Source organism: Bactrocera tryoni, chromosome 2 (genome assembly GCF_016617805.1).
Source record: "Bactrocera tryoni isolate S06 chromosome 2, CSIRO_BtryS06_freeze2, whole genome shotgun sequence".
Classification (NCBI taxonomy): Eukaryota; Metazoa; Arthropoda; class Insecta; order Diptera; family Tephritidae; genus Bactrocera; species Bactrocera tryoni.
Window position 1 is genome coordinate 13,550,053 of NC_052500.1, and position 16,258 is coordinate 13,566,310.

The window sequence follows — 16,258 nt, forward strand, 5'->3', positions numbered from 1 at the left end:
GATTTTATTATTTCTATTTAAATTTTAAAGATTTGTTACAGTTTTTTTTCTTAAAAATGTATGCAGAAGGTGCGCCAATTCACAATAGCCATGCTTAATAGTCATTCACAACAAATTGACCGAATTAGCCATTCATATATCACTACATTCTGCAATGGGTACTCTCGTGCTCTTGTATATTTCGGTATAGTATTTTTGCAATCTGCAATCTTGCAAGAGCAAGAGAATACCCCTAATATGGTATCAGAATTTAATTTGCTTTCTAATTGAATTCCACCTCAATATCTGTACTTTAAACATAAACATAAATCTTATCGATCATAAATTTCACGATAGCTAGAAAGAATTCTTAAGACTGGCATCACCGTTCCAATTCGATTTATTGATTCTGTGTGACGTTTATTGCCTTCGTGAAAAAGTTAAGTGTCGCGAAAAAGTTTGGGAGAAATAAAATTTTCTGTGCAATTTAAGAGGGATAAAAAGTAATAATTGTGTGAAAATTGTTACAAAACAATTAATAATACTTTTAGAATTTATGTGTTAACAATGGCTTTCGTTTAAATGGACCATTGCCATATAACTTTTCATACATGTAATAATCAGACAATATTTAATCGCAGCTAAATGGTGCCGTAAATAATCTTTATATTAAAAAACAAATATGATTTTCGTAAAGAAAAAGCTTAATTGATTTTTTCACATTTTAGATCTTACACCTCCCCTCTGCATTCAAAATAATATTAGCCTCACACAATTCGGTGTACACAATAAACGAGGGGGCAGGCAATAGGGGAAATAGCTGATAAGGCCAAGACACTAAGAGGGGGCGTTAAGGAATACATACGATAACAGAATAACAATAAAAAGCTGAGCTCTATTTAGAAAGTGTAAAAATTTAATACCTACAAATAAAATTTGGAAGGAAACTTTTAATATTCTGGGACGACTGAAGTCATAAAGCACCAGTCTTGTGCCTGCACACTTGAAAGAACATCTATTTTTAAAACATAGTTTCTTCGGTCAATAATTGGACTTCGACGAAAGTAGAATAATTACTTGTGAGTAAACTTTTGTATTGTTTTTGCAATGAACGCCGCAATTGATCCATGGGTAATAACCCAAAGAGAAAAGCTCAAGTATCAGGAGCAATTCAAGGCACTACAACCGCAAGGAGGCTTTGTAACTGGCGCACAAGCGAAAGGCTTCTTTTTACAATCACAATTGCCTCCGCTTATTCTCGGACAAATATGGTGAGTCAGCATTGAAATATAATTCGTATTAACATACATACGTGATTGGTTTACTCATACATACAAATTGTCAAACACAACAATGTGTTGATTAAGAAAGTGTATATTTTTGTACTATTTATAATTTTTTTAATTTTACGATTAAAATATTGTTTTTTCCGTTAATATTTTAGGGCTCTCGCCGACACAGATTCCGATGGAAAAATGAACATCAATGAGTTTAGTATTGCATGTAAACTGATTAATTTGAAGCTACGTGGAATGGATATACCGAAAGTTTTACCACCCACATTACTTGCTTCACTATCTACAGTGGGAAGTACGCCAACAATGACGCCCACCGCCACGGCAAGTATGAGTCCTCTAGATCCTTTGAAATCAATGTCGGCAAGTGTACCTGTAGTACCACCCACTGTACCGATATCAGGAGCAACATTGCCTGGGGCTGTACCCGCAGTACCTGGTATTGTTCCGGGTACATTACCAGGTGTGTTACCACAAACTATACCAGCTGCAATAACTACCGGTGTGGTCCCCGGTATGCCAACAACAGGATTGCCAATGCAAATGCCAATTAATGCTGCCGGCTCGACCGCAATGGTTCTACCTGGCAATGTAATACCAGCTGGAGTGATGCCAGTCGGGGCTTCGGGTATACCAGGTGTTAGTACGGCAGGAATAATGTCTGCAGGTATTGTTCCTCCAGTGGCAGGTGGAGTTCCAGTTCCTGGGATGGTGCCAATGTCAGTAGCGGCAAGCGGTGGTGTGGTTCAACCAGCTATGGTACCTGTGTTACCACCTGGAAAAATTGTTTCACCACCCAGCAGTGAGGTACCCAAATTACCAGCTACACCAACTCCACCACAAAGCAACCCACCCAGTCGACATATGTCAATATCAGAGCGTGCGCCTTCTATCGAATCACCGTAAGTTTTAGTTCATTTGTAGCAGAAATTTATGGTTTAATTTTTAAGGAAAATTAATTATGGTTAAATTTAACAGGCAAAGTGAATGGGCAATCAAGGGTCCAGCGAAGCGTAAATACACACAAGTCTTCAACGCAACTGATCGTACGCGTTCCGGTTATTTGACCGGCGCACAGGCCCGAAGTATACTCGTACAAAGCAAATTGCCACAAGCTACACTCGCGCAGATTTGGACACTCTCCGACTTGGACTCCGATGGAAGACTAAGTTGTGATGAATTCATTTTGGCTATGTTCCTTTGTGATAAAGCCATGAATGGGGAAAAAGTACCCGTTACATTGCCACTGGATTGGATTCCGCCCAGTTTTCGGAAAACCAAATCACGTCAAGGCTCCATTTCAGGACCGGGTTCACGCGCTGGATCCACAACCGCATCTCGTCATGCATCAGTGTCATCGCAAGGAGCCGTTGATGCAGATCCGGCTGCGGGCTTACCTCAAAGTAAATTATAAAAAACTCAATAAAAGCTGTACCAATACATTTTTATTTATTATCCTTGCAGCAACGTTTGAAGACAAACGCAAGGAAAACTTTGACAAAGGCCAAGCAGAATTGGATCGAAGACGTAAATTACTACAGGATCAGCAGCGTAAAGAGAAGGAAGAGCGCGAGCGCAAGGAACGCGAAGAGGCGGAAAAACGTGAAAAAGCACGTCTAGAGGCCGAGCGCAAACAACAGGAGGAATTAGAACGACAATTGCAAAAGCAACGCGAATTGGAAATGGAAAAGGAAGAACAACGAAAACGCGAACTTGAAGCTAAAGAAGCGGCCAGAAAGTGAATATTATATAAAAGCCACTTTGAAGAGAAACTAAAATCTTCTTATTTAGGGAGTTAGAAAAGCAAAGACAAATGGAATGGGAACAGTCACGCATAGCAGAGATGAACGCTCAAAAGCAACGTGAACAAGAACGTGTTTTGAAACAGAAAGCGCACAATACACAACTCAATGTTGAGCTAAGCACACTAAATGAGAAGGTAAATGGCCACTATTGGCACTTAAATATGCAAAATCTATTAATTTCTATTATATTTAGATTAAAGATTTGTCCCAGAAGATTTGCGATACACGCGCAGGTGTGACCAACGTAAAAACCATAATCGATGGCATGCGTTCACAGCGAGACACCTCAATGACCGATATGTCTCAACTTAAAGCGCGCATAAAAGAACAAAACGCAAAGTTGCTACAGCTTACACAGGAGCGCGCTAAATGGGATGCCAAGAGTAAGAGTATAGCTCTGAGTGGAGCCACCGATACAGCACAACAAGAGCAATTAAATGCAGCTTTTGCCAACAAACAGGTAAAAACACTAGGCTACATTACAAAATTTCTGCTAAAAATTGCGCACAATTTCTGAACTTGCAGTTACTCATCAAGCAATTGAAAGACAAAGTGGAGAATATACGCAAAGAAATTGATTCCAAAAAGGAAGACATCAATTCCAACGATATACAAGTGGCTGAGGTGAAAGGCGAGCTATCGGCATTAATTGCTAAATGCGAAGAACTATATGCTGATTACGACACGCAACGCACGCAAGTGCTCGAATTAAAGTATAACAAGAAGAATGATAATGTTACGGCTACAAGCGCCTGGGACACGGGCTCAACTGCTTGGGGTACCAGCGTCGATCAGTATGCACTTTCAAATGATACTGCTGCGTTGACAGAGACAACTACAAATGCCGCTGCGCCGGCAGATACCACAGGCCCCGCACCTGAAGGTTTTGTGAAATATCGAGCGATTTATGAGTTCACCGCACGCAATCAGGATGAAATTACTTTTGTGCCAGGCGATATAATACTAGTGCCGTTGGAACAAAATGCCGAACCCGGCTGGTTGGCTGGTGAGATAAACGGACACACTGGTTGGTTCCCGGAAACCTATGTGGAAAAATTAGAAGATGACTATGCAACTGCTACAACGACTCCAGCTATTACAGCCGAGACCGACACAAGTGAACAGATAAGTGGCTATGCAGCACAAGATGCCTTCAACGACAACAGCCAAAGGTTAAATGGGAGGAGCGATATTAATTTTTTTTTCTTTTTCTCTTCCTTTAAATCTTTTAAATTTTTCGTCCCTTTTAATTTAATTTTTTGTAAACTTTTTTTATTTATTATTTTTTACGAACCAAGCATATCAATATATGTATGTGCGTGCGGCAATCCTCTTTTGAATTTATTAATTTATTTTTTGTTTATTTAACTTATTTATTTTTTTAAATTTATTTATATATATTTTTTAATTTTTTGAAAACGTTTTTTTAATTATTTACATATTTATTTATTATTTTTTTTATTTTTTTATAAATTTTTTAAAACTTTTTTTATATCTTTTTTTTATTTTTTAAACTTTTTAATTTTTATTTATTTTTTTTTTATTTTTTATTTTTATTTTTTTTTTTTTATTTTTATATTTTTTTTTTATATTTTTTTATTTTTTTTTAATTTTTTTTTTTTTTTTTATTTTTATTTTTTTTTTTCATTTCTTTTTTTATTTATTTATTTTTTAATTCTGTATTATTTTTTTCAGTCTGGGCGCAGATGCACACAACGGTGAGGTGGAGTATTACATTGCGGCATATCCATATGCGTCTACTGAAGTGGGCGATTTGAGTTTTAATGCCGGTGAAATGGTAATGGTTATTAAGAAAGAGGGCGATTGGTGGACAGGCACAATTGGCACACGAACTGGTATGTTTCCGTCAAACTATGTGCAAAAAGCGGACGTTGGCACGGCGTCGGTCGATACAGCGCTGGACATAGCCGGTGCCTTTGACGAACAAAAGGTAAGTAGTTGTTATTATTACTTCTTTTTGTTATGTTTTCGTTGAAAAGGACTAGTAGCTGTCATTAGTGTTGAAACGGTTTGTGACACGTATACTAGTTTCCTGTTGCTCCAAACGTCCACTCATTGAACATTTTCACAAATTGCGTTTATATTTGCATTTTCTACATACATGCATATAGTTGTATTGTTTTTGTAATACTACTAACAATATTTATAAATTGCTTTTCCACATTTCCTTCAAATGCTGCTCCATTGCCGCCTTTTGTAACATTTCACAGGAAAATGGCAACGCCGATACGAACGCTAGTATCGCCATAGCAGCAGCCACAACACCACACGATCAATTTACAAGCAATGACACCACTACAACAGCAATAACAACTGTAACAGCAACACAACAACAGAAATTTAATAGCGGCATAAGTGCAGATGCTGTAATTGATCATTCAGCAGCGGCCGCAGCTGCCGAAGAGACGCGTACAAATGAAGACTTGGACACCGAAGTCTCACAGATCAATACACAATCAAAGAGTCAGAATGAAACAGCGGAATCGTTTAGTCGCCCAATGTCACGCACCTCTTCCATGACGCCTGTAAATAATTTGTTAACATCCTTTATCCTTAATTTTATAAACCTACATTTGTAGTTACATCATCAGGTTGAATTCTTGTGATGTTGTTTTTTTTTATTAGTATTGTACTAAAATTAACATTTTAACTACAAAAATTTGTTCAACTTTATTTAATGCTAATGCTTTTATATTAACTGCAAATTGCTAATAATGAAAAAATGTCTTCGCCAATAGGGTATGCGCGCAAAACGCTCTGAAATTGCACAAGTTATTGCACCATACGAGGCCACGAGTCCTGAACAACTTTCGCTGACCCGTGGACAATTAATTATGATTCGTAAGAAGACCGACTCTGGCTGGTGGGAGGGCGAACTGCAGGCGAAAGGCCGACGTCGCCAAATCGGTTGGTTCCCTGCCACGTATGTGAAAGTTTTGCAAGGTGGACGTAATAGTGGTCGCAATACGCCGGTTTCGGGTAGTCGTATCGAGATGACAGAGCAAATTCTAGGTAAGTACATGTATATTGGGGTGTCCGTTATTTCTCACGTTGATGTGTTTTTTTGAAAACGTTTTCTGAAGTTGCAGCGTTTCTAAACAAACGTTCCAAAGTAAAATAATAAAGTTTTGTTTAAACCCTGTCTAAATCATGATAACATTAAATTTTTTTGATATTCTGCATTAAGGGGGGAGTCTGCTTTAGAGGCTTAAAAATCGATTTTTTGGGAGGGATAGAAGTAATTGATCAAAGCGAAATTTCTAGTGTTTATAGTTATTTATTTAAACATCATTCACAAATTTCTTGGAAACGAAATCTCTGATATTCTGCCTTTGGGAAGCAATTGCCCGATGCATCTCGCATGTACATTTGTCGGACAGCGAACAGGATGCAGGTCGCGATTTCTATCGGAAAAAAAATTCAAGAGATTCATATTTTTTAATAATTTATTTTCTAGCTAAACTAAAAAAATTCCAAAAAAGTGGAAAGTTTAAAAAATTTTTTAAAAATTGAAAAAAGGGCTTTTGACAAAAAAATTTACTTTATCTTGTTTAAAAATATGTTCAAAATTGTCTTTTCTTATCTTATGTATCTGCTAGACGCTCGGTCACTATTTCCCTTCTAGCTTCGAAAATATTTCGAATTCCCATCTATAACTTTGAGGACATATTCTTAGATTATTTTTAAAGAGATTTAAGCAAAAAAAAAAAAAAATAAATCGATTTTTTAAAGCTTCTAAAGCAGGCTCCCGCGTTAAGCAACTAAGTGTACAACATAAAAAAAAGTGATATTCTAATATATTCTAATACACAATTTTCAAAATTTACAAAATCTGTGTGATTTTTTAGATAACGTATTTACTTAAAAGTTATACGCCGTAAAAGTTAGACATAAAATGTACTGAGCATTCATACCAGTGATTTATACATTCCATGTTGCTCATACCACATGGTGTACTGTACGAATACTCGTCTCTATTGCTATCTTTTGCAACAAATCGCATGTAAAATGTATTGTATTTAAAGATATAAAAGGAACATATTGGATATATTGTGAATGAATATTTGGGTATGTGGAAACACTAAGCAAAGAACTGCAGATTCTGGGAAGTGTTTGAGCGCTTTAATTGTAATAAAACCGAGTTTTTGCCGAGTCTGATTGACGGTCAGCCAAGTGGGCTGTACATGATGAACCGACTCAAAAGTGTGGAAAGACACATAAGTTGGCCGTCAAGGTTATGGCATCAGTATTTTGGGATTTTTGGTATAATATTCATCAACCATCTTCAAAAGAGAAAAATCATTATCATCGACTATTACATTTCCCCATTTGGCCGTTCCCACGACAGTCGGGTCTACGTAACCTGAACCAACCCGGAACTTTATCCGGTCAAGTACTGTCAATTCGGCTGAACTCTGCCGCAACAACAACAACTATTACATTGCGTTATTGGAGCTTTTGACGGACAAAATCGCGTGAAACCGGCCCCTTTTGAAGAAGAAGAAGTTGTTTCACGATAACAAAACACACAAAGGGTCACAAATCATTGAATACGATGTCAAAATTTCATTAATTGGGCATCGAATTGCTTCTCCATCCACCAAATTCGCCAGATCTAGCACCCAGTGAATATTTCCTGTTCACAGACCTCAAGAGAAAACTCGCTGGAAAGAAATTTAGCAACAGTGAAGAGGTAGTCGCTGAAATTGAGGCTTATTTTGAAGCTTAGGTCTGGCAGGTCAATAAGCCACGCATACCCCAATTTGGTCCTTTGTGATACCATATGGAGTTCAGTTGCTAAGTTCAAGAGGATTTTGAAGCTTAACGCAAATGTATTATTAAAATGATATTTAAAAATTTTTTGGACGCTATAGTCGTTATATCGCTCTCAAAGATAACTTCTTTTTCTTATTTATTGGCGTAGACAACGTTTACGCGGTTATAGTTGAGTTTACAACAGCGTAAGGCTTTTAGGTCCTTTTCATTGGGGTTTTTTTTCACGTGGCTGGTCAAGCCCAGCGCACAACCCTGGGGAGGGATGATCCGTCTTCTTACTTTAGCCCTCAAACAGATGTTTTATTACTGCCCAAAAGACACTTGGTCTAAGACCGGAAATCGTGAGCTGCTTGAGCCATATGCAAAAAAACCGTTTCTTACCTCACTTGCGTGAGCTTCTACACGTGGCTCCATCCTTCTCGAAGATAACTATATTAAATAAAAAAATTAAATGTTATAAAGAAAAATATTCTGTTAAATTGCGAATTTTCCAGCCCACCTGTTAAAAAATCAACTTGTGAAATAACGGAAATCTAATGTATTTATATATAGTATATTGATTTTTAATGAATATATCCACTTAATTACAGACAAAGTCATTGCCTTGTACCCATACAAGGCACAAAACGACGATGAACTTTCGTTCGAGAAGGATGATATTATCAGCGTCTTGGGACGCGACGAACCCGAATGGTGGCGTGGCGAACTAAATGGCTTATCAGGTCTATTTCCAAGCAATTATGTTGGGCCATTTGTGACCTCCGGTAAGAAGGCAAAGCATGTTAAATAATGCAGAGTTTTAAATAATTTGCCACACTCATGTAAAATTATATATTTATTTATTTATTATGGGTTTAATTAATTAATTTAAAATATTAAGTTGAATACTCTCAAGGTAGCATAAGTTATTTATCGTTTCTTTTGCGCTCTCTTTTACATAGAATTTGTGCCAAGTTAAGGCGAAAATGTAATAAAAGCAAAAAATTCATTGCTACTACTCTTTTCCACTCTTATCTGCCTATGATAGCCTTAATTAAGTACAATTGCTAAGCAGTCTATGTGCCAGACTGTTGTTTATTCTCATTAATCAGTTATATTATTATTTCCATTGTAAATTGACTCGTACATTCCAAATATTTTCGCATTGTAAACAATTTATAACGCAACAGCGGGTCAATTAATGCTTAGGTTTAATTTTATAGACTTTTCTATTTTTTATCTATGTAAGTGATATCTTGAAACAAGTTCTTTTTGTTTTCTTTTCGAATGTTCGTTTTTTCATGATAAGTATTTTGGTGTTCTCTTATTTAGCGTGTACATGGTTGAGCATATTTTTTTTTGTTTTTGTATCTATTGAATGCTTATACCCGAAATATACAGTGAATACACTATAAGTGCTTTGTGTGCGCGCTAAGCGTTGTAAATTAATTTCAATTATGCAATGATATAGTTTCAAATCTTATAATCTTATATAATTGTGTTATATTACTTTGGTTTTTGTTATTGTTTTCTTTTGAAACAACGTTTATATTTTATATTTAATAAAAAATAAATAAAAAAATAAGAATAATCGATCAACATAGTATTTGGTATAAACATTTAGTCATTATATACATTTATTAATTTTCATAAACTTTACGTAATCTTCAATTAATGTTATCGTTTGTACTATAATACATAGCGCTATTTGCATTCTAAAATATAATAAACTCACATTTTAATAAAATTGTTTATGTTTCTTTTAAAAGTTATCGCTTTAGTTGTTTCCTCTTTGGTTCATCCTTTCGCTGTTTGCATTTAAAAGAAGTTGATTGCATTCCTATTACAAATATTGGTAAAACATTTTCCTGTATATTTCAAATCTTGTTTTTACAGGAAACGTGTAACGAGTGTTAGGCCTTGAAATGTAAGCATAAGCCGATAAAGGACACAAAATGTAGTAAATAGAAAGTAAAGAAAGAAGAAAGTTAAAATATAAACGAAACAAATTTAAATGTCAAAACTGTTTTGGTTAAAGTTTGGAAAAACCAAAAAAAAAAAAAATTGAAATGAAAAGTATTACTACTGTAACTCGGTACTTTAGAATTATAAATACATAAATATATAAAGAAAATTAAAAAAAAAATGATATCATGTACTAGACACATTCGCTGTAGCATATGTTAATCGTTATTTTTTGTCTAAGCTATAAAAAAAATTAATATTTGTGAACTCTGATATATATTCTGTAAGAGCAGTGCAAGTTTTGTTGCAAATTTCTAATTTACTCTCCACAATGCTTGCATGCATGACATTTATTTTTCATTTTACAACGCAAAAGTGTTGAAAAGTGAATAAATTCGTAATATTGTGTTGGCTAAATAAACGCTATTTTTTAATTTAAAATTACGAACTACCTGTGAGTTATGGGTATAAGTAATTTTTTAATGAAATACACAAAAAAAAGATGTTTATTACATTTTTTTCTAATTCACATTTTCAAAAATATAAAAATTCTTTTTTTCTTCAATTTTTAATTGTTCCATAAGTGTTAATTGTTATCTTAAAAAAAAGGAATATATTTTAAAATTATTTAAATGTTCCATGTTACTATGTGAGTTAAACAAACAAAAGTAAAAAAAAAAAAAATTGCTGGCCATCTACATATTAAATACTTTAATAATTAAGTTGGAGGCAATATGCAGCAATTTGCGATATATTTCGCTTGCACTGAGATACTCACTATATTAATACAGTTATGCTATTAATGTTGGTATATAATAAAAGTTATTTAAGTTGAAGTTGATACATTTTCCAAAAAATTATATAAACAGGGATAGTTTCAAAATTTAGTAAAATACTCTTATTCGAAACGTCAAAACATATTAACAATATTACTACATACATAAACATTGAAAGTTTTCCTTTTGTGCTTAGAATTTTTTTTATTTTTAATAATATTTTACTTTAAATATTTTTTTTTTATTTAATATTATGTTTTTATTTAGTAATTTTTTTTTACATGTGTTAATACCTTTTTCATTTGTAGTATATTTGTTTTTATTTTTAATATTTTTTTTTTACTTTTAATAACTTTCTGTACATTTAAAAACTTTATTTAATAATTTTTTTAAATATTTTTTTATTTGTAATACGTTTTTTATTTTTTTTAGTTTAGTTTAAAATTTTAGAAAAATACTCGTATTCGAAATGTCAAAACATATGTATTATCAATATTACAATATATGTACAAATGTATGTACATATGTACATACAACATACATATGTATGTACATTGCAAATTTTCCTTTTAAGTATAATATATTTTTTTTGGTTTTTTAAGTATTATTGTTTTTTACTTTTAATAACTTTTTTATTTAATAATCTTTATTTTTATTTAACAGATTAGTTTTTATTTTTAATATATATATTTTTTTAATTTTTAATACATTTTTATAATTTTAAATTTTTAATACTTTTTTAATTTTTTTTTGCAATTAAAAATTTTAAAATTTTTTTTTACTATTTTTTTTTGTAATACAATTGGCTTTATTTTAAAAATTTTTCAATATTGTTTTTTTGTTGTTAATACGTTTTTATACTTTTAAGATTTTCTTAATAAATTTTTTTATATTAAAAAAGAAAATTTAATTGTAATACTTTTCTATATTTTTTTTTACTTTTAAGAATATTTTTAATATATATTTTTCATTTAAAATTTTAACTTTATATGTAATATTTTTTTTATTTTATTTTTTTATTGTAATTTCAATTAATGTAATCCTTTTTTCATTACCTATTTAAAAAACATATCATGTATTATTATATAAAATTAATAATACCAAATAATTCTATTTTAATTCAATATCCGACTAATAAATATTTACAAATCTGAATTGGTATCACCGAATTTTAAATATTTTTGCAACATATAGTACATACAAACATACATCGGAGAAGGTGATCTTAAAAATATAATTCATTATTTAATATATTTTAATAAGAATTTTTTTGTATTATTTTTATATGCTGATGAATTGAAAACTCACCTTAGGGTGTATGATTTCGAAAAATCGTCTCAAAAACCTCTTCTTTTATATATGTATATATTTTTATTTTTAATAACTTTTTTATTTTTATTTTTTTTTTTTTACTTTAAAATTTTTTTGTATTTTTAATTTTTTTTCTATTCTTAATTAATTTTTATTTTTTTTTAATTTTATTTTATTTTATTTTTTATATTTATATATATATTTTTATATTTTTTTTTTAATTTGATGAATAAAAAACACCTTAAAATGTATAATTGAAAAAATTTATTTTAATCATATCCGAAACCTGTCTGTAATAATTTAATTCATTTATAACTTTCTTTAATTTAATTTAATTTAATTGTATGTATTTAATTATGCATGCAAGTCAATAAACATTTGTAAATTTATACAAACAGCTTGTACTTCCAAGAACATATTTAGCAGCAAATATACAAAATATATACGTTCAACTAAATAAAATAATATTAATAGGCATAATAAGCTTTTTGTGGATTGGGCTCAAGTTCCAAACGAAATAGAACTAACTTTAATACATATATAAAGAGTTACAAACGTTCAATGGCATGAAAATAATAACCTCTATACATACTTACATACATATATATGTATAATAATATCCAAAATTGTTGTTTCGAAAGTGTTTTGCAAGTTTCCAACCATTAAAAAAGCAACGGAAATGTATTTATTTACATACAAATGTATGGAAAAATTAATATATAAATAAACTCATACATATATTCACACACCCAACATATGAACCTTATTTGTATATACATAACATACATTTGTATTTGTAAGTATGCTTACGCTCTACAAATAATCTGAATGTTAACTGTTGCATATACATACATTATAGGCATACATACATATAAAATTAATAAAAAATACAATCACAATTAAATATATGATAATATTTATAATTAAAAAGGGATTAATTAAAAGTGTTAAAATGCATGCAATAATTTCAAATAACAATAATGTATACTTACTAATAACTAAGCAGCAGCGGGACCAAATCAATGGCATAAACATCTCTCAAAAACTAGCAACTTACCACCAAAATCGTCAAAGGCATTAATATTTATTAAATGTATTGCATACAAACGAATAGCATGCTTACACATGAATAAAAAAAATAAAATTTATGCAAGAACACATTTATTTTGGTTCCACTATTCTCTGAGTTTATACAGAAATCCATAATAATAGTATGATTTTTGAAGACGCAAAATAAATTTTGTATATTTATTGTGATTAATTATTGTTTACTTTCTTATTTATGTATATAGTATATTTATTTGATTTATATTTGGTTTTATAGAGTAATTTGCGAATTCATTTTTTTAATTTTAAATTTTCTAAGCTTTTGTTAAGCCTTGAGTTCATTTGTAATAATTATGTACATATATGCATGCCGACATTCAAGTATATTAAGCCTATACAATAGAGGTATCCCTTTCGTCATAAGTTGATTTTATTTGCAAACCATCTCCCAAGTTTCAGTTTTTGCCTTAAAAATAGCATCCAATATAAACAAACTTTTTATTTTCAATTTAAACGCTGACTGTATCATATTTTTTTCCCATGTATATATGTATGTATGTATAACATGGATTTTTTGATATTTTACAATAAGCAAGTAAGTCTACAACTTTCAAAAGATGATATTCTAATACAAAATTTTCCGCTCTACAAAAAAAGTTCTAGGTTATTTTTTCCATAAAGCATTTAGTACTTAAAAGTTACACATCAAATGTACTGAGCATTCATACCAGTGATTTATACATTCTGTGTTGCTCATACGACATGGTGTACTGTGTAAATGCTCGTACAGTGCATTTGATGCATAACTTTGACTGCGTTTAACTTTTAAGGAAATGTTTTTGTGTAAAAATTGTTAAGCCCTTTTTTGTAGAGTGGAAAATTTTTTATTAGAAAATAATTTTTTCAAAATTATAGAATGGCTTGCACGAATTTAACCAATATACACGATTACACTAGCCCACGACAGTCGAGTCTACGTAACCGGAACGAACCCCGATTTATATGCGGCCAGGGACTGTCAGCTCGGCTGAACTCTGCCGCTCTAACAACAACAACAACATTACACTAGCCGCTTCATTAATTGACATTAAATAATATTTAGGCGAAGGCATTCATAGGATATTTTGTAAACATGCTACATGAATGAATGAAGTGTATTGCTTTAATATTTACTACAAAACCAAAGAATACTAGAATTTGTTAAATTTATATAATGCTACATGTATTTATAAACACATATACATATATATATTTAAACTATAAACTATAGCCCAACAACTGAAGATCTCAACTTTCAAACCAACATGCATACATAAAAATACATATATACATACTACATGCAAATGTATGTACATATGTACATAAGTATGTATATGCGAAGCAGAGTTAGTTGTAATACTAGAACAAGAAATTACCTATATACATATATATATCGAACCTTCCTATATGTTATGACGCATTCAACTTTAATGCCTTTACAAGAAGTTAAATTAATCTTCTTCATCTTGTTAATCAATAATAAAAAATTAATGCAATTATAAACATAAAAAAACTGTAAGTATATTAGCCTGATGTTGAGTCGTTCCATTACATACTAGTATATTCTAAATATATACAAATGTTTAGTGAAAATATTATTGTCATAACTTTGCGTTAATGAAAAAAATGCTAACGCTAACGAAATATATTTAGACAAGTACATAAAAATATATTACAACGTTTACGTAAGCGTTTACATTATGCAACAATAAAACTGTAATTTGAGGTAACTTGGGAAAAACGTCTGGAAATATGCAACGGTACATAATTTTGCCTCGGCATGAATGCTTGCTAAAGTGCAGGGAAAAGGGAATGCGAAAACGAGCACACCCTAAAGTTGCATACACTAGAAATTATTATTATTTTTTCTCAATTGGCTTATAATTTATAATTAAAAACATTCCAATAATTTACTTCGTATACAAATCTATATATGTATACGTGCATATGCTATATACTACTCGAGCTCAAACCAAATTGACTCAGCCTAGGCCATTTAAATTGCGCGCGCAAACAGCGTATGTATATAAATACATAAACTAATGCAATGCACAACAGCCACAAGACAATTTCTTCATTGTCATGGTAGCTACAGTGTCGTCAAAGTGTCAGCGGGTGTTTGATATCAATCCTTGGCAATGATTGCATGTTGTACAGCACTTAAATGCGCCTCGCTATTGCATTTGGCATACATAAAGTTAATGCAAAACGAATATAATATTCACAGAAAGTAAAAATACATATAAGATAAATGCCATCGCATTCATTCATTCGAAACGGTGTATAAAGCTGAGCCGAAATTCCAATAAATTTATGAATGAAACTACATATACACACCTACATACAAGCATATAAGGATTAAAAAATAAATATATATATACATACAAACATATATGTAATAAACAAGTTCATTCATTTAGCTACATAAAAAACATATATCAATTTATTTGATGCAATAAATGTACAAGTATAAATAAATTATTGAATTCAAGAAATTATTTTGTGTTTTATTTATAAAATTGTCACTTTTGATGAATACAAAACAGGGTTAGATCGCCGAAAGGATAGCTCCTGTCTACATAAAATTCTGCAGGCAAGTAGTACCGACTGTCGTGCGAATTGTTATGGTATATACATATCTCGCCGTAGACGCCGACGATTGGAATTTAAGTGTGCTCTGCCCAGTCCACAATCTGCGCCACCTACCGCGGGATAAGCTTCCTCAACATCGCATATAAGGTTGTCAAGATACGTCACTTCGCGGTGTGAGCGTCACCCAAGCACTGGCAAGGCACGGTGGCTGCTTTACTTATATAGAGCTAGCTGGCAGCCAGCTACTGTTGAAGTCACCTTGTGATTTTCAAATCGCATCACTTCGCTTTTCTTAAATAGAGCCAGCTGGCAGCCAGGTACCGTTGAAGTCACCTCATGACTTTCAAATCACGTCATTTCGCGGTGTGAGCGTCACCTAAACACTGGCAAGGCATGGTGGTTGCTTTTCTTATATAGAACCAGTTAGCAGCCAGCTTCTCTTGAAGTCACCTCTCGACTTTCAACACACATCACTTCGCGGTGTGAGCGTCATCCAAGCACTGGCAAGGCACGGTGGCTGCTTTTCTTATATAGAGCCAGCTGGCAGCCAGCTACCGTTGAAGTCACCTCGCGACATTCAATACACATCACATCTGAGCGTCATCTTGGCAAGGCACGGCGGCTGCTTTTCTTATATAGAACCAGCTGGCAGTCAGCTACCGTTGAAGTCACC

The 16,258-nt window shown here is 32.2% G+C and overlaps 1 protein-coding gene across 6 annotated transcripts; it reads left to right on the forward strand.

The window, feature by feature from the left end:
- The first annotated feature begins 396 nt into the window (after window positions 1–396).
- Window positions 397–10,281, forward strand: LOC120768029 (intersectin-2). Of its 6 annotated transcripts, XM_040094507.1 has the most exons (13): window positions 397–482; window positions 708–1,250; window positions 1,424–2,176; window positions 2,253–2,677; window positions 2,739–3,012; window positions 3,066–3,213; window positions 3,273–3,539; window positions 3,605–4,251; window positions 4,775–5,030; window positions 5,311–5,625; window positions 5,839–6,112; window positions 8,467–8,640; window positions 9,752–10,281. In XM_040094507.1, the coding sequence occupies exons 2-13, from the start codon at window positions 1,087–1,089 to the stop codon at window positions 9,760–9,762; spliced, it is 3,708 nt and encodes a 1,235-aa protein (XP_039950441.1). In that variant the 5' UTR covers window positions 397–482; window positions 708–1,086; the 3' UTR covers window positions 9,763–10,281. The 6 variants fall into 6 exon arrangements, with proteins under 6 accessions (XP_039950441.1, XP_039950437.1, XP_039950443.1 ...); XM_040094503.1 differs by lacking the exon at window positions 9,752–10,281 and having other exon boundaries at window positions 8,467–9,325; XM_040094505.1 differs by lacking the exons at window positions 397–482; window positions 9,752–10,281 and adding an exon at window positions 520–592 and having other exon boundaries at window positions 8,467–9,325.
- Window positions 10,282–16,258: the final 5,977 nt, after the last annotated feature.